This window comes from Brachyhypopomus gauderio, chromosome 11 (genome assembly GCF_052324685.1).
Source record: "Brachyhypopomus gauderio isolate BG-103 chromosome 11, BGAUD_0.2, whole genome shotgun sequence".
In the NCBI taxonomy this organism is placed as follows: domain Eukaryota; kingdom Metazoa; phylum Chordata; class Actinopteri; order Gymnotiformes; family Hypopomidae; genus Brachyhypopomus; species Brachyhypopomus gauderio.
Window position 1 is genome coordinate 13085996 of NC_135221.1, and position 24628 is coordinate 13110623.

A 24628-nucleotide genomic window follows, 5' to 3' on the forward strand; every position below is an offset into this window, starting at 1 on the left:
AAGGGTATGGACCAACTGGTAAAAAAGAATATACTCAGAACTCTCAGAGCAATCAAAGTAACAATACGTGCGAGTAACAGATGTAGTGTAGCAATTCCGGTACAAATTTACAGCCCCAAAGCAGTAGAACGTTTACAGTTGATAATGGGAGAATGATTGTTAATGAAACCAAAATCCTGCAATAGTTTTCAAAATATATACTTCAACCAAGACGATCCAGCTTTCTTTGGTAGGTTAGAATCTAAACCACTCGTTTTTTAACCTTGAAAAAGAGGTAAAGGTAGCCAAGAAGAGTTTCAAAGATAGAATATCTGGTGACAGCCTGTGGAGACGTTCTCAGTTTAAGGATAAATATAACACTACTGTCCCAGAGAGTGGAGGTTTCTCTGTTCAGGGCTTGACAGCACTTTTTTGAAGAAGGTGATAAAGGGTGTATGCTGGCCAGTCATATCAAGCAACAAGAAGCACAGAGTATTATCCCTGTGGATCGGGACCAACGTGGTGTACCACATAGAAGTACTACTGACATAAGTAATTCTGTTAAAGGATTCTATGAGAATCACAACCAAACTGAATCAAACGCAGGGGAGACACAGATTGATTCATAAGAGGCAGCATATGAACAGGTGTCCTGTCTGCTGGGCATGACAGATCGCTATTTCTGGAAAATAGAAAGATAAAGGCAAACTGTTGTTTTTAACTCCCTTCCATCTACACACAAACATGTACACACTGTGCTTCCCCACCTGGCCCAATCATCAACACAACCTGTTTTGTATTCTCATCTGCATTCCACCTTTCTTTATTATAACATTTTCTTAGTCCTCCGTTTTAAGTTGTATATGTACATTTACATTTAGGGCGTTTAGCAGACACTCTTATCTAGAGAGATTTACAAAGTACACACTAGTGATCACTAGAAGGCTGTGGTACCCTAGTGCCTAGTGTCAGGGCAGCAGTTGGGGTTAAGTGTCTTGCTCAAGGGCACTTCAATCATGGCCTTGAGCCCGGGTATCAAACCCACACCTCTGGTCACAAGACCATATATGTTTACATGATCACATTAAATGTTTCTGTAACTTCTTATGTTCTAAAATACAAAAAAATGTCGATCACAAAAAAAGAAGGGAAAATATTGTGAAGACTGGTTAATGGTGCTTTTGCAAGATTGTAAGACATGTCTTATCTGTACCCACACCATGCACATAAAAAGTGACGAAGCGCTTAAGAACAATTAAATAAAAAGCTATTGTGGGTTTGAAAATGTATGCGTTAGTGCATTAGTGGACTTTTAAAAGGTAGTCTGTATCATTTTGCTTGCTCGCTAATTTGCACGCCTGCATTTAAAAACGACAACCAAAAAAGACGGGACTCCAGGTCAATTATTATTACAACTATTAAACTACTCATGAATATAATGCTTGGCTTACACTCACTCAGTAATTCTTCAGCTTCCTTGTACATGATCAGCGAACACACTCGTGTTCACGTGGAGGTAAGAAACTGTAGTCAGCAAAGGTAAGACGTAAGGTTCACATATGATAACTACGTGAGAATGCAGACCGAAGCAGGCAGACTCAGTCGTTACAGCGATCCTAGCTGCACGCGCAGAACGCTGCGACGCGCGTTAAGAATTTTCAGAGCACACGTATAAGAACGCAACGTGTGACACAGATTACAAAACACGCAAACCCTGCTTGATATTTGACATTTCTTATAATTTTTCATGTTTCAGTTATTTATTTTTACGACATTCGGTATGCCTTATTTGTAAACAAAGTAACAATATTTTTGGTTTTGCTGTTAGAGGGAAGAAAACTGAACGGTAACAACACCCTCGTGCCTACATACAGCTGTGCACTAACGTTACTGTAAAGAGAGCCAATTAAATTCTGTTGCAACATTGTTGCTGCATATTCATATCTGCGCGTGATTATAGTCATCTTATAATTGATCAATCATTAGCTTCATGCTTCAAAAATAGTATTGAGCCTGTCTTCCACAAAAAGAGTTAGCTATCTTTATCAAGAACTCTTCTATGGACTTCATTTGTCAAACGGTAACATAAACTTCCACCGAATGCACGTTATACAAGCATTTTAAAGGCTGCCGACGACACGCTGTACAACATGCTGCGCGTGTCCTTGGTTTGACGCTGTCAGTTTTAGCCCGTGCGCGCGGTTGTCTCTACAGTGCCAAAGCGGTAAGACAGCAATAATTCACTTGCGCCGCGAGCGTAGTGAGAGATAGAGATACCAAAATAGCTGGTATGGCTGCATGCGCAACCCACCGGGGACACAAAATAGGAACGTAAAGGTATCGTTTGCTGTTCTAAAACCGGGATGTTGCATTTTTGTTATAAAAACTGCCCTCGGGCTTGAAGGGATTCTGCGTGATTTCGGAACGCGGCACGCGGGGATGTTACGATGGCATGCGCTAGAAGAACGAAAACTTTGGTGTCAACATGCGTGATCTTAAGCGGCATGACAAACATCGTGTGTCTGCTTTACGTCGGGTGGATCACGAATTATGTTTCAAACGTGCACATCAAAGTTCCAGAGAGGGTTCCGGAGAGAAAGTTTGACGAGGATAAAGGAGACACGCTGCGGATCATTGAAAGACTGGACAGACTCGAGAATGTTGTTAATCAGCACATCCAAGGTAACAACCAACACAACCAAGATAAAGCGATTAAAACGAGGTGTCATTCGTGTGTTAGTGAAGTGTTCTTTCATTTCATTTGATTATTTTCGGCAATACTCTGTTGCCACTGAATTGTATAGATCTAAGGGAAAATGATTTAAGAAACGTTTACACAGGGAACAACGCTGCACAATAAGCTTAAAGTAATTATTGAAGTGTAATTTATTTATTCACTTTAAAACTTACTCATCGGAAATATTCTTTTGGATCAGCAGACGTCCACAGGACTTGTTAGGAGGGACTTCGTGCAGACGTAGATCAACGCTGTACTCTAGAATAGGACTTAAGATATTGCACACTGCACATGATGTAGAGAGCAGGGGCGCAGATGGCACTGGGGACGGGGGGGACATGTCCCCTCCAGATTTATATTGACCCCATCCAAAATCTAGCATCTACAAGCATAAACGTATATATTGTACAGCTTGGTCCCCCTCACTTCAGAATTTCCATCTGCGCCCCTGGTAGAGAGTAATGCATCTCTTACAGTTTTCTGACAGTTACTCTGTTCTTAACATTTTAAAACTCCAGGTCTATTATTTAGCTATTAATTGTGATGCGTATTTTAATTAATTATTACAAATCACAGTAGTTAGTATGCTGAAACATATAAGGAGTGAGGAATGATAACATGGATTGTAAGGTGGAGCACTCAGACTCTAAAAGGTACCCACAGTCACAATATACAATCTTGAGTTAACTCGAAGTCTTATTCTCTAGCATTTCTCTGAACATGCAGGGGTGATGCAGGTTGAGTTGGTCATGGCACTCATCAGATTAAATTTAGCACTTGGCAAAGTCCTTGGTGTGAACATTAATCCCCCAGCTGGTGTCACACATTGCTGGACAGACACAGAGGCCAAGCTAGGCACTAACATGTCACCATGGGCACCGTGAGTGATACCTTGAGTAAAAACCGCCTTCAAATGCATACCTTGTTACCAGAGCACATCGGTTGCATTCAGATGGCGTTAATGAGACTTAATGCACCAGACATACAAGAATCATAGAACACCAATGTGTTTAAGTTATATTTATGTGCATTCTTAACTTTGAGTGACATCAACTTTACAATAAGACTCGAGGGAGATTGGACTCATGAGGTAATTACCTCATGATGTGGAAAGAGCAGAGAAAATACTTAAGAGTGTGTCATGCAGTGGGTCCCTTGGTGAAGCACATTGTTTCAGTCAGCTGAACAGTCTTATCCAGACATGATGAGGCACCAAGAAAAGAGGCTGGTGTCAACAAGACATTTGAAAAGAGAATATGTGCCAGCCTACAACAGCACCAGTCATCTGCCATTGGCCAGTGAATCTGTACTGAACGAGTGAGGTAAAATCCAAGCCAGATCCATGCATGGTTTAGGGCCTTAAAGGAATATTCCAGCGCTAAGCTGCACCTAAACCAGCGGTTATCTCTCAAATACATGGTTTTGTGTACTTCTCCATTCCATTAAGCTAATGCTTTAAAGTCACGTGGAGCAGGTAAGAGGCTAAGACTGAACCAAGGAGAATGTTGCTTAGAAACAGACTAATGTACTGCATCCACAGGACAAAAAAGAAAATTGGTTAAAAATTGCATTGGTCATTGGTCAGGTTAACACATTTCATTGGTCATTGGTCAGGTTGAAGCATTTCATTGGTCATTGGTCAGGTTAACACATTTCATTGGTCATTGGTCAGGTTGAAGCATTTCATTGGTCAGGTTGACACATTTCATTGGTCAGGTTGAAGCATTTCATTGGTCATTGGTCAGGTTGACACATTTCATTGGTCAGGTTGAAGCATTTCATTGGTCATTGGTCAGGTTGAAGCATTTCATTGGTCATTGGTCAGGTTGACGCATTTCTTTCCACAAGCTGATGATGTAAATATAAGAGCCAAGCTTCCAAGTGTAAGGCCTCTGTTGCTTTGTCCATCTTGGGCCGTGCTGGCGACTGATTTATGTTTTGCCGCGCCCTGTGCTTCCCCTGCCTGTCTGAATGATTGCTTTTGCGAGGCGCGTGGTCGAGACCCAGCCAGCGTGCTCTCTCTGCAAGGGAAGGGTGAGAGACAGCAGTCATGCAGGCTCCCTGCCCCCTGACGCCACACCATATAATGCTGGCATGAAGCTCCTTCTTCCAGAACCCGTTTGAAACCAGAATTTCTGGATTTCACACTCATCTGAACAGATTGATTATATCGTTGTTTAAGGAAACAGACACTTGCACTGCGCTCTGCTTCAAGACTGGCCACAGTGGGGTATACCAGTGAAGGCCGGGCAAACCGCATGAACAGATCCGTCATGTCTCCACTCACCGTGCCCTTACATCGCTACCTAATTAGTGGAAGTAAATGGTATTGGGTGTAAGGTCACCGTGGTAACACAATGGCTGCTGAGAATCAGTGTGAGTACTACTTCTGAGCCAGCAGTGGCTGGGGAGAGAGAGAGAGTGTGAGAGAGAGAGAGAGAGAGAGAGAAATAGAGAGAGTGAGTGAGTGAGAGACAGAGAGATAGAGTGAGTGATTGAGTGAGAGACAGAGAGAGAAAGAAAGCGTGAGAGAGAGAAAGAGAGAGAGAGAGAGTGAGTGAGTGAGAGAAAGAGAGGGGTGTAGAGGGCACAGCACAACAGAGAGAACAAGAGTAAAAATGAGAGAATGTCTAAAACAGTACCTGAGTAGGACAACGTGTAAAGTGTAATTGTCCTTGGGCCACTTGCTCCTTTAACTGTTTCAGTTCTACTGGAGAGCTACAAAGCAAACACAGTACTCTGAAATGCCATCATCTGTGTCAGTGCTGAAATTGATCTTGCACTGCCAAATATCACCTTCTTCATTTTGTCATTCAGGTCAGAGTCACAGTGAAAGGTGCACATGAGTGCTCTGGGCAAAGGAGAGCAGGCTACAATAACTACTCCTTTGATCATTAAACTCACACCATCTCCCTAGCAGGGAGAACATCGATGGAATATCAGCTTGCTGGACTGAACTGCTGTCTTGTACAATAGTGCTCCATATTTATGAGCTTGTAAACTGCAAGGTCTCCATTGTACCCCTCAAGAACCTGATGCTGGTCCTTATTTGTATTTGGTCACAGCTCTGTTCACACCTGAGCCAAGTGATCAGTAACTGCAGGAAAGTAGTCTGAGGCAGGCTTGATATGTATTTATATGTTCTAATGGCTCCTGCTTGGAGAATCACATTTTGGCAGTAATTTACTCTCTAATTTAAGTTGTCTTGATAATTTTCCAATGCATTTGTCATCATTGGGATTTTGTATTTTCTTCTTTTAGTCATTTATTTATTGATATACACATTAAAATTAAACAGAAAAAAGTGATCAAACATCTACCAGTTACATTTGTGAGATATTTAGGAAACACTACACATAATTGGGTATCTGAGAATATTACAACTGAGAAATGCAGAATTATCTTGTGGTGGTCTAGTACTTTTATCAACACGTCTTGACTGCTGTAGAACTTTATCTCACTGGCTCATGAGTCCTGCAGGCAGGCGCTGTGTAAATGTGGAGCGTGAAGGGATTCAGAACAGGTGTGAGAACTGTGCAACCACGAGGAAACTTCCAAGCAACCTTTTAGGAAAGAAGAAAAACTTTATCTGTTTCCAACACATAATTATAGCTTAAAATCATTTCAGAAAGTTTAGAGTTGACTAGCGTTTGTCTTGTTTAAAGCTGGAGCTTTGACACACCTGGAACATTCTGAAAATGGAGATTGAATGTTTTGTGTCGACTGCAGAGGGTGACCAGTGTTTTGGTGTCTGACTGTAGAGAACAGACTATGCACTGCCAACATGAAATAACTTATTCATCCTCTCTGCACTTCCTCACACAGCAGTGCTGGGTTCAGCTCATGTTGCAATGCTATAGCACTCACACTGTGTTCTCTCCTCCCATAAACCTGCACGGTCACCTCAACCAGGTTGATTTATTCTGGTTTTCTTCATTATAGACCTCTCATTTGATAATTGAGTCTGGATGTTTGTTTTTTGTGCATAGTCGTAAGTTTTCTGATGGATCTAGTAACATGTCTCAAGGTGATTTTTGTTTTATTATTGTTATTTTTAACAGTCTGTATTTGTTTTAGGACCCAGAAGGTCTACTGTTAATATCGTGCTTTGGTAGCTCAATAAAGAGCAGCAGATGGGAGGAAACCCAGGGACTCTATCCTGGTGTTTATGTTTGAAGAGAGAGATCCTGGTGTTTATGTTTGAAGAGAGAGATCCTGGTATTTATGTTTGAAGAGAGAGATCCTGGTATTTATGTTTGAAGAGAGAGATCCTGGTGTTTATGTTTGAAGAGAGGGATCCTGGTGTTTATGTTTGAAGAGAGGGATCCTGGTGTTTATGTTTGAAGAGAGAGATCCTGGTGTTTATGTTTGAAGAGAGAGATCCTGGTGTTTATGTTTGAAGAGAGGGATCCTGGTGTTTATGTTTGAAGAGAGAGATCCTGGTGTTTATGTTTGAAGAGAGGGATCCTGGTGTTTATGTTTGAAGAGAGAGATCCTGGTGTTTATGTTTGAAGAGAGAGATCCTGGTGTTTATGTTTGAAGAGAGAGATCCTGGTATTTATGTTTGAAGAGAGAGATCCTGGTGTTTATGTTTGAAGAGAGGGATCCTGGTGTTTATGTTTGAAGAGAGAGATCCTGGTGTTTATGTTTGAAGAGAGAGATCCTGGTGTTTATGTTTGAAGAGAGAGATCCTGGTATTTATGTTTGAAGTTGCTCTCCTTCTGCTTCTGGTTTTCCCCTGACTATTTTAATTACCTCTCTCTTATGTTGCACTAATTGAGGATGGTATTTCCTGAGTAATCCATCAGATTGTTCTGATTAAATGTTTGGCATATTTTATCTGATCTCCCAAATGGATTAGTCATGTGTGTACTGGTTGTTTTAGCAGAATTTACTTTTCTGAAGAGAAACTTGCAGCAGGCTGCATGGATTCTGGATAATGAAGTAGTGGAGATAGGTGGATCTTTACTGGCATCGCATCCATATACAGTGTGCAGTACACAGTGAGATGAAAAAGACTTTTTCCTGGACCCAGGCACAGGACGCGCGTGTACATATATGGCACAGCCCGAGCTGACGGCACATCTAGAGAGAAGCTGAAGCAAGAAGGGTGACATTTGACGCGAACAATAACACAACAATAAGACATTTCAGTAAACATACGATCCATGGATTGAAATTATGATTATAAAGTGCAAAGCAGAGCCAGTATGAACTAATAATGCAGTGATGGTTGTAGTTGATGGTTGAAATTTTAGATTAAAGAGTGACATTTAGGAGTGAGTGACATGCGGTACTTAAGACTGTACAGGCCTAGACATGGATCACAGGAAATGCTTACAGTGTAATCTCAAATTGATTGGCATCATGTTGCAGTAATTTACTTATGGCCCTGCAGTAAAGATTTTTTTTTGGGACTTGCCTGGACACATCACATGTGATTAGCCTCAATTTCCATGCAGAAGGACCATCTTGGCTCCATTTGCTACTGCACAGGAACCAGTTTCCCCCTTTCAGATTGAAGAGATCTCATTTTGAATACAAGTTAATTGGCTTCTAATGAATTACTGTGCCACTCATACTCAGATCTCCATTCCTCTCATTTCCACAGTGAAACTGGATCAGGTCCAGGACTTGCAGCTACTAGCATGGAGACTAGATACTGGTAATCAGTGTGTCTTGTTTGCTTAACAGTAGATGTATCAGTTTTGAGTCTCTCAGTTGTAGCTGTCCATCTGGCTGATGTCTGATCTCCAGAGAGGAGAGATCAGTGTGTAATCAGACTGAAGCCATACTAATCCTCCCAATGTGACCTTCAATCAAAAGAATGGATTTGAGATTAGATTCAGCAGAAGTCATGTAATTCTCAATAGTCCAGTCTGATGGTGACTGGAGAAGAAAGGAGAGTTTAGCATGCTTGGTCTACTACACTGGCTGTGTGATCTAGTGCTTGTGTCTTCAAATGCATCATTAGTACTGATGATCAGAAGATGGCACAATCACAGGCCTCTAGCAGACCACAGAAGTCCAGGATTTTGTAGTAAAATGAACAGTTAGTGTCCTGACTGTCATCACAATCCTTTGTCATCTCAAATGTCTTCTAGTTAAAGAGGTTGGAAAATCTGCATTGCACATTAGTTAACTATTAAATTACAAACAGCATTACCTGCTTTTGTATTATGTACCACTGCTCTCATGGTTAAGGTGATCAATTTGAGTTTAAAATACTCAATGGAAACTAGTTCACCCTTGTGCATAAATAAATACATTGTATATTAAAAGAAAGACATTATTTGTCATAATGTTATTAAGGATAAGGTGGTCATTAGGATTATCTGAGAATATAGATAATAATAGCTCTTCCTATTAGATCAGAAATAGGACAAACTGGCTTACAATACAATGTCTTCTCTTTTGTGATTTGGAAATATTGTGATGATAATATGTAAATCAGCTCCTCGCGATTGGCTCACAGAAGATTCCGCTTTAGTGGAACTGGGTCAGAGCAGGGCTGCTGGGTAATGCTGCAGGATCTCCGCTCCTCTTCCCTCACGTAGCTTCAGAATGTGGCAGACATGTCAGAATATGGATTAGCCTCATTAAAAGATGTTAATGATGACCAAATGCTCCCTATCACACTAAATCGAACACACTCTCATGTTTCAGTGTGTTCGATTTAGCCAAGATGTATTTGCTCTAATGAAACCCGTCCTGAAGTAAAGATGCGAACCATGATGGATCTGGATCCCTGGAGGCTATGTACAAACGTTTATCTTCTTCCTTTGTTGCAGCTTCTAACCATTTCGCACCACAGCTAACGGCACAGAACAGACAGCTGTTCAGACAGTGCCTCTGCATTATTAACCTGTTTGTAATTCCATGTTTGAAGTTGATTCAGTTTCGATAGGGACTGTGTGGCATGGACAGTAATGTTCCCTCTTTTAATATTCCCACTAAATAAATAGATCATTTGGGGTTGCATTATACTGACCTTTTAATTACAATCTTTTCTGTTTTCAATGTATTATCAGTGAGTGGAGTGTTGCTAAGCTTTTATTGATATATTCTAGAATCCTTTCATGTTGCTCCTCTGAGATGAAACTTGTTGAAGTAATTTTTTACTGGCATGGATCTTTTTTCCATTCCTATGCTGTTGATCTCTACAGAAACTTAGGAAGAGAAATTGATCAGTGTAATTACTCCTTAGCAGGGGCAGCAGTAGTCGGTCAAGTGGAGGGAACGTCAATACCAGAGTTAGAAGCCTGGGCACAGAGAACCCGCAGGGCCAGAATATGTTGACTTTGCCTCTATATTCCTCCTCAGTTCAGCGACTGACTGGTTCATAAGAGATTTTAATGCCTTACATAGAGTAAAATGAATAACTGGATGGGTTAAACTGATACTGGTATGGTTCAGAGGAGGCAGGAGTTCAGCCTTTGGGCAGTGGACTGTAACTTTTGTGTTTTTGTCAACCCTGATGAAGAAACCATAATTCCAGAAGCCGTAGTCATTCAGCCCTGCTCTTCTGTACAAGTGCATAGCGGCTGAGTGAGGGATACCTGCTCCTGTATTCTCCTTTGTTATTTGTGAGTTTGTAGCTCGTAATAGTTTGCAGAGAGCTTCGCTGATCATAATACATGACCAATCTGCTCATTTGTTCATTGTGAAGAAATACCCGAACACTGCAGTTTTTTCTGAGCCTTGCATGCTGCAACTTTGCAGAGAAGCAGATTCAGTCCTTGGCCATAGAAAGGGAAACGCTTTAGCAAGAAAAAAGCATATTTGATAATACAAGGAGACATGCAACTGCCTGTCATGTACACACGTTTCATGGCTTGGCCTGTGTGGAGACTCGTGATGATCCAGCATGATCAGGGTGATCATACAGGTGATCATACAGGTGATCATACAGGTCACCCCAAGGGGCTCGAAGCAAATCTCACCATGGAGCTCCTGTTTATTCAATCATATATTTATTTATTAAGAGAAGTTAGGAGAAGTTGTAATTGTGTGTGTGTGTGTGTGTGTGCGTGTGTGTGCGTGTGTGTGCATACGTGTGTGTGCATGCGTGTGTGTGCATGCGTGTGTGCGCGTGTGTGTGCGTGTGCGTGTGTGTGCGTGTGTGTGCGTGTGTGTGTGTGGCAGATATGTCTCTAAAGCTACATGATTCGAGGAGATCTACAAAAATACAAAAAAAAAAATCCTTCAAGATGAAGATCGGTCAGTCAGTTTCTTGTCTAGTTATTGAACTTAGAAAGAATTGGAAATTATTCTGTTTCTAATTTATTAGATTTTTAATATATTTGCACAATGTATGGAACATTTCTGAGAGTTTAAATATCTGAAGTATAAATAAGCAGATATCTTTTAAAATTCTTTCTCTTCATGTTTACATTTTTGCACTTTTCTTAGTCACGCAGGCCTTGTTACCTTTAGTGGGACCTGATTAGTTTAAAACCTGGAAGTTCCACTTGCTTATTTAATTATTCCTGGTGCTGCTCTCACCATTGTGATGGCCATTTGTGGGAGGTTGTTATTATCTGTCGGGCGGGTTGAGGGAGTGCCAGTAATTAGCATACTTCATAATGCTTCATAAAGATCTAAACAGGATCACAGATGGTGGCATTTTAACACCGCCTCTGCAATATGAAGTGTGCATCGCAGAGAAGAGAAGGGCTGTCACGGCACAGTGAGAGAGAGACAGAGACAAAGAGTGAGAGAGAGAGAGACAGAGACACAGAAAGTGAGAGACAGACAAAAAGTAAGAGACACAGAGAGAGACAAAGAGACAGAGAGAGATGGAGACAAAGAGAGAGACAGAGAGAGAGAGAGAGAGAGAGAGAGAGAGAGAGAGAGATGGAGAGACACAAACAGAGATGAGTGAGAGAGAGACACTCCCGATCTTCTGTTGTGACTCAAACTCGCTGGGCTGCTCTTGTCTGATTCTTCATATGAAATCAGTACTGCTGAACATTCAGTACCCATATGAGCAGAATACTGCTGAACATTCAGTACCTTTCTGTATGCTGTCTTGTTGCTTTCACTAATTCTATTAGACTTGGCTCATAGAAAATTAATGGAGTACTGTGTGTGTGTGTGTGTGTGTGTGTGTGTGTGTGTGTGTGTGTGTGTGTGTGTGTGTGTGTGTGTGTGTGTGTGTGTGTGTGCGCGCGCGCGCGCGCGTGTGTGTGTGTGTGTGTGTGTGTGTGTGTGTGTGTGTGTGTGTGTGTGTGTGTGTGTGTGCGCGCGTGTGTGTGTGTGCGCGTGTGTGCGTGTGTGTGTGTGTGTGTGTATGTTTGTGTGCGTGTGTGTTCTTTTGGCCAGGGTTTGCGAGGGGGTGTGTGCAACGCAAGTCCATAATGGATGCTGGAACTAACTGTTCTCATTGATGTACATAATGATGGTAATGATGTCGACTTTGGCCGGTAGTGCACAGAGTGAGCATCCTCATTTCAACTCTGCATGCCTTTGAAATGTAATGTAAAATGTAACTTCTGCTACTTCACAGTTGGAAAGTTACCCAAGGTGACTTCACTGAAGCGTTTCTCCTGTGCTCTGAACAGGAGACTAAAGTGCACAGGGCTATTATTATCAGGTTGTCTAATGTATTATGGACAGCATATACTGTAGAAATTAGAGACAATGGACTGTAATTCATGATTCATTGAATGGAGAGAAGATTTGAAGCTTGATGGACTTCAGAGAGAGAGGGAGAGGAGTTAGAAGAATAGGGAGAGAATTGGGGAGAATTAGAAGTTGTTTATCTTTTAATCATGAATGTGACGTATGTTTATATATTCTGCAGCTGTTCTACTCATCTATTTCTATTATGTTGCCTGAACAGGCTTTTTAATGCTTTGCATTCATTTGTAAATATTTCATGTGCATAATTGCACCTGATGCCATTAAAGGCTCAGGCAGAATTGACTTAAATAAGACAGAGGAGTCTTTGAAGCATTGCTGTGATGCATTGTGCTTGGTTTAATGTGAAAAAGATTAGGCAGAAGCATCCACTCACTCCACCCTATATTTACGTTTTCCACATCTGACATGCGCTCTTATCCAGAACGCAATTTGCATACATTTATCATAAGACTGCAAATGTTCTTTCCTGGGCATCAAACCTGTGATGGCCAAGATGTTGCTAGCACCGCCTGCATTACCAGGTAAGCTACAGTTGCACTTTCACCAACTCCGAATACTTGAATAGTTTGTCTATATTGGTGTTACTTTCAGCTCATCCTATGGTATGTTAGCCTGCACACAGGATCCACAGGGATGTCAGAGGCAATGTCATATAAAGATGAGTCTGCTGTTCTGAAGGGGGAGACTCCACATTAGGTGTTTTGCCCTGTGTTGGGTACATCAGCTCTGCCTCTTGGGCCTGTATGAGCCGAGCTGCATTTGGGGACTCAGAGCCCCTGAGTGAAGCTTCACAGGCCTGCGCCTCCTTTATACTTCAGTAATGCATAAACATTTAGGAAAGAGGAAAAACGAAGAAAAGCCAGAGCCAAACAAATGTGTAAAAAGAAGAGAGGTTGGATTTATGAAGGGCAACAGAAGGAACGCTCTCTCTTTCTCTCTCTCTCTCTTTTCTCTCTCTCTCTCTCTTTTCCCAGTACGCTTTTGCCTTTGAGATGTAAAATGGTGTGGGTTTGGTTTATGAATGTTTGGAAGAAAGCCGTAGATTCCTTTAAAGCAGTGTTTCCCAAATGCATCATGGGAATGGCCCTTGCCAACATCGTTCAATGTCATCTCTGCTCAGACCCGCCTTTTGCACAGATTGCTACCGACAGCATGACACTGTCCATGTAAGCATACGTTTAGCATACATTAAATAAATTAGGGGTCATAGACCCACCTGCCAATGTAATTATAACTGTGGTGAGCAGTCAGTAATCACTGCAGGTGTGGGTGGCCTGTGTTCAAACTCTTACCAAGTTTAGCACAAGCCAACAAAAACAACCCCCAGCCCCTCTGTGGTATATGGAATATTAATGATTTTTTGAGTTATGAGGCTTTTGGAAGAAATTTGTGGAAAACTGAAATAAATTTGTGTGACTAGACTAATGATTAAACCTATCGGGTATCATGGAATAAATTACCTTATAATTGCAGACTGACATTTCTCTCAGTACCGCTGTATAAATTGGGAACTGGATGCATTTAAATGGTAAGGTTTTCAGTGGCATGCTTTCCATTACACACAAGTAATACAGTTTATTTTCATTATTCACTCACATAGTGAAACTTTTTCAGGAATGTAGTCTCAGAAGGGATGTTTTACAATTTTTGACAACCAAATGTCATGATCCCTGTCAGAATCAGTTTAACCAGAAAATTGAGTGGAAGACCGTCAGGGTTTCTGAGTAATATGAGTTAACTATTCGGGCAACTGAAAAATTTGTATATCATTGCATTATTTCACTATTTTGTGAAATATTTTGTGAAATTACTTTGCTTTGAACATGTCCTAACAAAATAGCACACCAAAAACTAGAAAATAGAAGGAATAAAATAAAAGGAAACAGTTTTATGCAGCTAGGTTGTATGTGCACTATACTGGTCTACAGGCAGCCCCTGACCCCTGATTGGCCTCTTGCTACCATGACTCATGCTCTTTTTTCAATTAGGCAACCTCTAAGAAATGACACTTGTTAACCCCCCTTTGACTTTGTGCAACGTCTCCCCGACTACCTGCAGAGTTCCGCAGCTCCCCCGCTGACTCGTTAGAGGGAGGCCTCTCACGAACATGTGTAATGGAAATCGTGGACACTCCGTCTCAAATAGTTCTCACAAGAGCTGATGCGGTGACTGACAGAATGGGATCTGTCTGGGCTGTGGCATCGTCTGGCTTTTTCTCAGGGGTGTGTCACTGAGTGCAGCTCTCTCTCACTCCAGGTTCAGACGAAGTCTGGAGGCGTTGCATTTTGATTTCGTCAGTGGCACCGTGACAATCGCAAACATCAAGAGGATCTCAGATCAGCGGAGGGCACACACTTGCCTTGTGGTACACAAAATTCACTCTCGATGCAGCCTGCTGCCATGTGGTCTTCATCTTGAACTTTTTAAGTCCTTAAGTTTTATCATACATCACGTCGAGGAGGATTGAGCATGAAAGGTTAGAACTGTATCATATGGAGTACAGCAGGATAGAACTGACCAGAGTACAGTTGAGTTCATCACAGCAGAGGAGAGTAAGGTTAGGTTGGGTTGGGTATTACAGGGCTGGACAGGATACGATAGGGTAGAGTATAGGCCTGTGTTGAAAAAATCGATTTTCCGATTCAGAATCGATTCGCATATGACGATCTAATAATTGATTCGTACGTCCAAAGATCGATTTTTTTGTGAACTTTTACCCCCGCCTCGTCACTGAATTCACGCAGGCGTGCTCGATCTAACTAACTGTAAAACAACATGGCATCGGACAGTGCCGGTAACGACGATAGTCAAATCGGCAATCTAAAAACAGAAGGACAGTTTATCCAGTGTCAGTGACTATTTACAGTTAGTCCATGTCACTGACAGTTTACCCAGTGTTTTTACAGTTTAAAAAAGTTAAAAATGTTCTTGTAACGTTGGGCGCAAGGTGATGGACGAGACAGAATCCTTTGCACTTTCCAAATCGTTACGTTTATTACATTTACCGAAGCGCAGACAGCGCACATAAAACACGTTTACATAGAACATGTGTGACTCAAACAACGACGAGCACAGGACGCTGCGCGAACGCACATTAAGTAGACAAACCACATAAACTCCACGTGATGACGAGAGCCACAGGTGAGACGGATTATCACAAGACGTACCCGCACCCACGGAGATCCACAGACGCAGACATCGTAAACACACGCCCAACAGGGAGGGGTCAGGGACCGTAACGTGACAGTTCTGTTCTTATATTCTCACTTTAAAGAAAAATACACGTTTACATTTTATACTTTCAGTTTATTAAGTGTGAGCACTTTTAAAATAAAAATCCATTTGGTAGCAACAGCTTTTGGGTGAATTCTTAATTATTTCAATCATAATAATAATGCACTGGTTCGTGTCCCAGTAGGAGTCCACTGTTGCAGACATATATAGGCGGGGTTTTTCCCACCTAGTAGGGGATAAGCTTCCAGTACTTTACCTAGGATAATCGAGGAGGTGCCGGGATCTGTGTCCCCACTCCTGATAATTTTAGTCTCAATACTCACCTTAGCAAGTATGTTTGTGCCCCCCCTGTTGCATTAGAGAATGAATGTTAATATGTAAGAGGTGGTGAGGTGGGCTTCAGGAAATATCAGTACCACGGTAGCCCCCTGAAGTGCAAAACACAATCTGAATGTGAACTAAAGGTGTTGTGTTAGACCCGCCTCCCAAATCTAGCAGGGAAGGAGAGACGCCCCTACCCCTAGGTAAATACTCACCCAAAGTAGGCGATTAAAGGTGAAACAATTGTGACAATTTATTCTCAGTTATATATATATATTTTAAGTTCAAGTATCTCTGTTTGAGTCCAGGAAAATAAGAAAGAAAATATATTCAATGACCATACAGTGTAGAATGAAATAAAAATAAGCCTATATAACCTTCCCTTTTAGCACAGAAACGAACAACAATATTATGAATCACAGTAAGGTAACACACCCTTAACCTCAGAACTTGGAAGATTGCTTTACTCTCCAAACTGTTCAAAAATATGAAGAACAGTTATACTGAATCAACAGATACAAAAAAATAGTCTCTTCCCAATAATGCAATAACTCAGTCTCTCACTTAATAACACAAAAAAAAACTCCTTCCTTAGAGAATTTAAATGACGGTGGCCAGTCTGTATTACTTGGACAGATGCTGGAAGATGTCTGTGTTGCAGGGTACCTTAGACTTTAAAACGGGTCAGAAGATGAGAAGCAGCGGTGCTCCGGCTCCCACTCCCTAACGGCCGCATACACGGGGAGATGGCGCAGGCAGAGGCCCTCCCCCACGAGGCTCTCTCAGTCACTCGCGGCAAAATTAAACTCTCGACAGTTCTTCTCCTGTTCGACCTGCAGCCCAGCTCCACAGTCCGCCAGCGTGACAACCGTGCACGGAGCAAAAATTCCAGATATATGCAGAAAAGACCCAAAAAAAACAGTATGCAGTCGTCTTAACACGAACGGACTATGCCTTTTTCAACTAAAAAAACACACAGAAATATCATGAGGCTTAATGGGCGAACACCCAAGCTCTGCACAACTTTGCGTCACTGAACGTAATCCCAAACTCGTAACACCTGCAAAAAAATGCACCAAACGGTCTCGCTTGCAACTCAGGGAGACATTAAACACAAAAAAAATGTCCCCCTCTACTCACGCACGCTGCTCACCCCACTTTTTTCCTTCTCTCCCGACACACCACTCTGCATGCGACAGAAAAAGACTGGGCTCTCTCGTAGTGAAAGTCCGGTTGTACTCTTAAACCGACTAGAAAACCACTTTCGGTTCTCTCCAGAGTTTGGGCTTTTTTTTTATATTTCTTTCCAGAAAAAAATGCAGCTTATCGCTCTTATCAGCGCGCGGTTCTTCTCCTTTACCTTCTCTCCCCTCTCTCGTCCCGCCTCCCCAAAAGCTCTTATTGGTCAGAGGCTCTACTGACCAAACACAACACAGTATTAGAAAGGTTTAGAAGTAAAGGTTCCTGTAATTTCCCATCCTCTACACATAGACACCTCAAAGATGTCCTCTGTTTATTGTCCTGGATTACCTTTCTTGAAGGTAGATTTATGATTACCCTTTTCACCAGTCTTTCAGCCATCAGTAACTACCAACTACCAGTAACTATTTGCTGATTAATATCGATATAATACTAGTTTTAACATGTTGCTTCTGTACATTGTCAGGAAACAGCTCAAATACATTTTTAATAACACTAAACCCCGAATTGGATCGAATTGGATCAAATCGATTAAATCGGATTAAATCGAAATAAATCGATTCTTAATCTTCAGAATCGGAATCGGATCGATTTTTGGAATTTGAATCGATACCCAGCCCTAGTAGAGTAGCATACAGTAACATTGGACACAACAGGGCATGGCATAGCATGGAAGAGTTTCGTTAGGTCTCACAGGGTTGGGTATGGTCAAGTAGAGTTGGGTACATTGTAGTGGCATATGATAGGGTGCAGTAGTTTAGATTTTTCTGTTGTTTTACCACAATTTTTTATTTCATCAACTGTATTTATAAATGAAAGGTCAGGTTTATGTTCATCAGTTCAGTTTACTTGTTTTGAGGGAATGTGTGAGTACCAGCAATTACATGAAACATGGAGTCAGAGCATGTGCAAAAGTAAATGAACCACAGCTGCATTGGTAAAGTCAATTAGGTAAAAGACTCAGATGAAACACATGTGAGGGCTCAATTAATCAATTAAGTCTCAAATGAGACTTTGATTGAGAAACACTAAAATGGAGAGGAAACCAACCAAACCACTGTCGTGCCAAGGCATAAAGCACACAGGTCAACAATGCTGAGAGGAAAAGAAACATCTGAGGACATCAGGAAGAAGATATAAATCTGGTCAATAAATCTGGCCCATAAATCTGGTCAAAGCAACATGACCATCTCCAAAAGATTCCAGCTGGATCCAAATGGATTATGTAACAAGACAATGACCCAAAGCATTTCAGTGAAACTTTAGCTCAGTAGAATGAAATTGAGAGAGAAATTATTTTTGTTGAATAAATAATGATTTCTGTGTGTCCCTTATTTGGAAGGTCTGCTTTACAAATTGAGACATAGCTGTATTTACATTGTTTTAGAAAACGTTTGGGTTTAGACTCTAGAGTATGTTACATTAGGTTAGTATAATGTAGAGTAGGTTATGCTAGAGTAGGGTGGTACAGTCTAGACTCTAGAGCAGGGGTACTCAACTGGCGGACCGCGGTCCGGATCCGGACCCGAACGCAGTCCTGTCCGGACCCAATCTCATTCCTGATTAACTGGATACGGACCAAAACAAAACCGTAGCATTTATTTCAGGGCTATTGAAAAAACACTCCGTCACGAGTGTTACGTTTGCCACCCCCGCTCAACAACTTACGTTCGCCACCCCGCTCTACAACAAGCCTGCCTGGTTGACGCTTCGCGAGCGGCGCGAGGGTCCGCGCGGCGAAAATGACGTAATCGCTGTGGCTACGCGTGTGCGCGAGTGTCTCGCGCGCTGTCGGTTCGAGAGGTCGTGCATCTCTCGAATTTTGTAACTTTGCGCCGCGCTTCAGCGCAATGAACAAAGTCACGTTTTCAGGGTTCATACACCTTTATAAGGTGGAATTAAAGCACTTGTACGTCACTTTCAAGGTCCATTTCAATATTTCCCAGCATGTTAAACATAATTAAGTTAAATATTTATACATATACTCGAAATAATTCGCTTTTTTATCACATTATTTAATGGTTGTTTATTTAAAAAACGCCCAATCTTCACGTCTTCACGTTCTCTCATGTTTCGTCCTGGAATTACAAGAGGCTCGTATTTGTTAACCTAATACAAGAGAACTATTCAGTCAGACAGCTATTTGTTGTGAAACCAAGTAGTTACAATTTCAAGCATTTTAAAGTACTTTAACCTAAATTCCAGCACTTTTCAAACCTGAAACATATAGCAACATTAAAATTGGTCAGGTAAATGTTCATTCCCCTGTTTTGAGGGGTGTTTCTACCACATATCGTATCGGACAAAATGCCTATCGTTTCGGAGAACACTGCAGTGACGCTCGCGAAAGTATAAACACCTCCACCGTTCGCGCACCGTACCCCCCCCCCCGCTCAACAACTTACGTTCGCCACCCCCGCCGCACCGGACCTCAGGGCACAGGTATCTGCCAAAATTGGACCGCGGACAAATTTAGTTGAGTACGCCTGCTCTAGAGTATGTTACAGTAGGGTAATATAGTGTAGAGCAGGGGTCGGCAACCTTTGAGACATGGAGTGCCAACTTTAACATGTCTAGTCAATGAGTGTGCCGAGTAGCGAGTTTAAATTGTTCGGGGGAGGCGGGGGTGTAAATGGACACAAATGAAGTATTATATCGCGATCGATCACCAAGTATAAACGCTTCTGCTGAGCAGAGCGTTGAGGAGCGATTTTGATTGGAGGATCGTGCTCTCTGTCTGAGATTTTTTATTATAATTTTTTTTTGCTGATGCTGATCCAGCGTGTCGCGTGCCACTGATTATGCCTCGGCGTGCCAACGGTGGCACGCATGCCATAGCTTGCCGACCCCTTGTGTAGAGTATGTTACAGTAGGGTAGTATAATGTAGAGTAGCTTATGATAGAGTAGGGTGGTACAGTCTAAACTAGAGTATGTTACAGTAGGGTAATATAGTGTTGTGTAAGTCAGGAAACAGCAGTGACTGAATAGAATATCATGGATTCAGTATAACCTTCAATCTTCATGTACTGTCTCTATAGTTGTCTGAAATAAGCCATACTTGAGTGGACGTGTCGGCTACATGCAAAAAAAAAACAATGTAATGGAGTGAACTGCTGCAGTCTAACTGAACCCCTAGAGAGCCCATTCACTGTGTTCTCTATGACTTCTCAAAAGGCTTTTTGATAGGCCTGGCATGCACTTTCATAACAGCTCCTGATGAGATGACCCAGGATAGTAACCTTCACTGACGACAGAATCACTTCACAGCCATTCCTTCTGCCACAGACATACAGACAGGTGAGAAGGCCTGATTGTGTTGTGTATTTTTAACTCTGTGAAGCTTCATATCACCTAAAGATTGTCTTTAGGGTTCGTGTAACGTTCATTTGTGTGTATTTAGGGTCATTTTGTTTAGAATTCACAGTTCATTGCCCTTCTGTAGGACCCAGCAACCAATTATTTATATGAAGACATGGATTTACATTAAGTGGATTCAGTATTGTTTGCGCACTCTCCACTCCACCCTACTAACCCCACCAACTCCACCAACACCACAGCAGGCATGCCTCCACTTTGGAGCCTTGCTCTGGCACATGGGCAACCAGATGGTATTCCATCCTGTTCACCTTGGTCCTGGCTTGGAGGCCACTGGGTCAGTAAATCAATTGCTCTGCTACTCCTATAGCCCCTCTTTATCCTCTTTGTTTCTCTCTCGATTTTTCTCCGAGAATTTTTCTCTAGAGCAAGCCTCTGTGAGGAAAGAGTTGAATTTATTTTTTTTTATTATTCTTGCACCCACCATCGAGCTGCTGTGTGAATGAGTAGCTCAGACAGGGACCTCACAAGCAGTGACGCAGCAGTTGAAGAGCACATGTGTGTGCAAATGGAGCATTTCGCCCCTCAAGGGATATGGAGTCTCTGCAAGCTCAATATACGGTTCAATACATGACCTCAGCTGGCAGACGTCACATGACCTCAGCTAGCATGTCCTCATAAAGGCCTCAGGTGGCAGTCCTTATAAAAGCCTCAGCTAGCATGTCCTCATAAAGGCCTCAGGTAGCAGTCCTCATAAAGGCCTCAGTTAGCATGTCCTCATAAAGGCCTCAGTTAGCATGTCCTCATAAAGGCCTCAGGTAGCAGTCCTCATAAAGGCCTCAGTTAGGAGTCCTCATAAAGGCCTTAGGTGGCAGTCCTCACACAACCTATTTTGACTATTTGTTGTTTTGAGGAGATCTTTCCAATCTAAATCATCATAAATATACATTTAGTTGGCCACCAGTATAAGCGTTGAATATAAATAAGTGATGGGTCATCCTACATGCAACACAGCAGGCAAATCATTAATCCTTTCTGTTTTAGGGATGTTTTTTTCTTTCTTCTTTCCCAAATATTCCAATTATCTATTTTTGTCATGTAGGCGTCTGTAACCCTTGAACTTTGCCCCTTTATCCATTCATCCTTCCGCCTACATCACCTTCGTCTCAGAACATTCCTACTTCACCGTGGCATATGCGCGCAGAGCATCAGTTTGGTTTCGACACAGAAAATCCGCCCACATGAAGTCACTTACTGAACTGCCAGGGACCAGGACCAGATTGTCCTTTCTGGTGAATTTCGTAATGCTGAACAGGATTCCTGACCAATTGAGAGGACTGTTGAGAATGCAGTACATGCAGTTTCCTCTTGACGACTTTCCTCTGACAACCGTTGCTGGGCACACTCCTTTTGCATCTCCTGTTTTCCTGAGCATAATGAGTTGCTAATGAAATTCTTTTCAGTTCGCAGGGCTTGGTGTAGAGACCGATAAGATATTCTGGTTTGTATTGTTCTTTGCCCCTTAGCTTAACAAGGTAACAATTAAATGTGATTTGGTGTTTCGGTGTAAAGAACACTTGAACAGCTTCTGACAAACTCTATAGAACTGAAGACAAAAGCAATTGAAATAGCAGTTAAAGCTATGTTATTGCTCTGGATCTGCAGTAGTGATTCTGTGAGCTTGTGCTGGTTAACTGTGTTGGAAGTGGCCATGAGATTGTGCTGCCTTGCACTTAGTGTAAATTTAGACCAACCCAGAGAAGTCTTGACCAACTGAGAGGGGTTAATTACTGCTTAGTGGGTTTCGGTCTAGACTTGTTTCTCTGAAGCCAGCTGGAAAGTCACAGTTTGTCTAAAAATTTACACATTTTAAAGGCAGGGAAAGGAAATAGTGGGTCTTTTTAAAATTAAGTGTCATTACTTTCAATACAGTGTTAAAGAACTAAAACAAAATTATGGTTGAAACATTGTAAAACTGTATTAATGACACCCTACCTTGTATCTTCCATCTTCCAAGAGTCTCTGATATGCTGTGTAAGGCTTTTCATAAGACATTTCATTTATTTGTTGTATAAGATAAGGTATGGTGAGGCTTCATTACCCCTCCTGGGGAAATCTCCATTGCTACAGCAGCAGAATTTATACTAAATAAACAGATACTAGGAGCAGGCATAATATAGAAAGGTGCACACATTGCACACATTCACATAATTATACACATTCACAAGTGTAATTCTGCTGTAGCTGCAACACAAACCTTTTTTGCACTGGGGCAGGCAGCTTTGGAATATTTTGTGTTAATATACAGGTTTATTATAAACATATTTTTAATCAATTAATTTAATCAATGTATGTACTGCACACTTACATATCTGTAGAATAAATACACTTTAACACACAATATTGAACAACAAATCTTGATGACAGAATATATTAAATCAGTATGATAAAGATATTTTAATTTTAATTCCATAGTTTAGCACTTCAATGTGTGTAAAATATTTGGCCATGTGGCTAAACAACTTTTTCTATGAGCTTATGAACTTTGGCATTTTTTCATCTAAATAACAAGTTGTTTAGTTTGGCAGTACATTACAGTTCTCTAAAATATTGTTTTACATGCTAATTATGTAATATCAGATATAGGTATGTTGCTGGGAACTCAAGAATCAATATACTTATGATGCAAAGCAAAACGCCAGGCCAAAATGAAGGTTGTGTGTAGAACATAATCTCCCAGGTTGTATGTAGAGGGTAATCTCCCAGGTTGTGTGTAGAACATAATCTCCCAGGTTGTGTGTAGAACATAATCTCCCAGGTTGTGTGTAGAACATAATCTCCCAGGTTGTGTGTAGAGGGTAATCTCACAGGTAGTGTGTAGAACATAATCTCCCAGGTTGTGTGTAGAACATAATATCCCAGGTTGTGTGTAGAAGGTAATCTCCCAGGTTGTGTGTAGAACATAATCTCCCAGGTTGTGTGTAGAACATAATCTCCCAGGTTGTGTGTAGAAGGTAATCTCCCAGGTTGTGTGTAGAATGTAATCTCTCAGGTTGCTATAGGCATCTCGTCTCTGTGGTTGAACCCAGCTGCATCGTGGGTGTGCAGGTACAGCTGTGGGCAGGTGAATTTGCTGGATTGTGATGAGGGGCTACTTTGAAATATCTAAAAAAGCCTTCAGGTTTAATCTCCTCACGCGATGCACATCGAGGGCCGTGTATTTGCAGAGAGTGGTGATCCACAGCTCAGAAGAAGAGAAACGGTGAGAAGGGAACATATTTGGAGAGAAGAGTAAATGTATGGCTTAACTCTGCGGCATGTGGAATAATTTCACTGTTGGCGACCCCAATGGCAAATATTTACTCTGGCATGCTGAGAACGGGAGGATGCACAACAGCCTAGCAGGCGACCTTCCTGCACCCAGTGGAACAACACGTCTACAACAGCCTAGCAGGCGACCTTCCTGCACCCAGTGGAATAACACGTCTACAACAGCCTAGCAGGCAACTTTCCTGCACCCAGTGGAACAACACGTCTACAACAGCCTAGCAGACAACCTTCCTGCACCCAGTGGAACAACACGTCTACAACAGCCTAGCAGGCGACCTTCTTGCACCCAGTGGAACAACACGTCTACAACAGCCTAGCAGTCGACCTTCCTGCACCCAGTGGAACAACACGTCTACAACAGCCTAGCAGGCGATCTTCCTGCACCCAGTGGAACAACACGTCTACAACAGCCTAGCAGGCAACTTTCCTGCACCCAGTGGAACAACACGTCTACAACAGCCTAGCAGACAACCTTCCTGCACCCAGTGGAACAACACGTCTACAACAGCCTAGCAGGCGACCTTCTTGCACCCAGTGGAACAACGCGTCTACAACAGCCTAGCAGTCGACCTTCCTGCACCCAGTGGAACAACACGTCTACAACAGCCTAGCAGACGACCTTCCTGCACACAGTGGAACAACACGTCTACAACAGCCTAGCAGGCGACCTTCTTGCACCCAGTGGAACAACACGTCTACAACAGCCTAGCAGGCGATCTTCCTGCACCCAGTGGAACAACACGTCTACAACAGCCTAGTAGGCGACCTTCCTGCACCCAGTGGAACAACACGTCTACAACAGCCTAGCAGTCGACCTTCCTGCACCCAGTGGAACAACACGTCTACAACAGCCTAGCAGGCGATCT

The 24628-nt window shown here is 42.1% G+C and overlaps 1 protein-coding gene across 2 annotated transcripts in view; it reads left to right on the top strand.

Annotated features, from left to right (window-relative positions):
- The first annotated feature begins 2157 nt into the window (after positions 1 to 2157).
- Positions 2158 to 24628, top strand: part of galnt18a (UDP-N-acetyl-alpha-D-galactosamine:polypeptide N-acetylgalactosaminyltransferase 18a) — a 51131-nt gene continuing 28660 nt past the window's right edge. The window contains exon 1 of one of the 2 annotated variants that reach the window (XM_077022090.1): positions 2158 to 2661. In XM_077022090.1, the coding sequence (XP_076878205.1) occupies positions 2427 to 2661 (235 nt within the window). In that variant the 5' untranslated portion in view covers positions 2158 to 2426. The remainder of the gene's footprint in view (positions 2662 to 24628) is intronic. The other variant, XM_077022089.1, reaches the window with a different exon arrangement.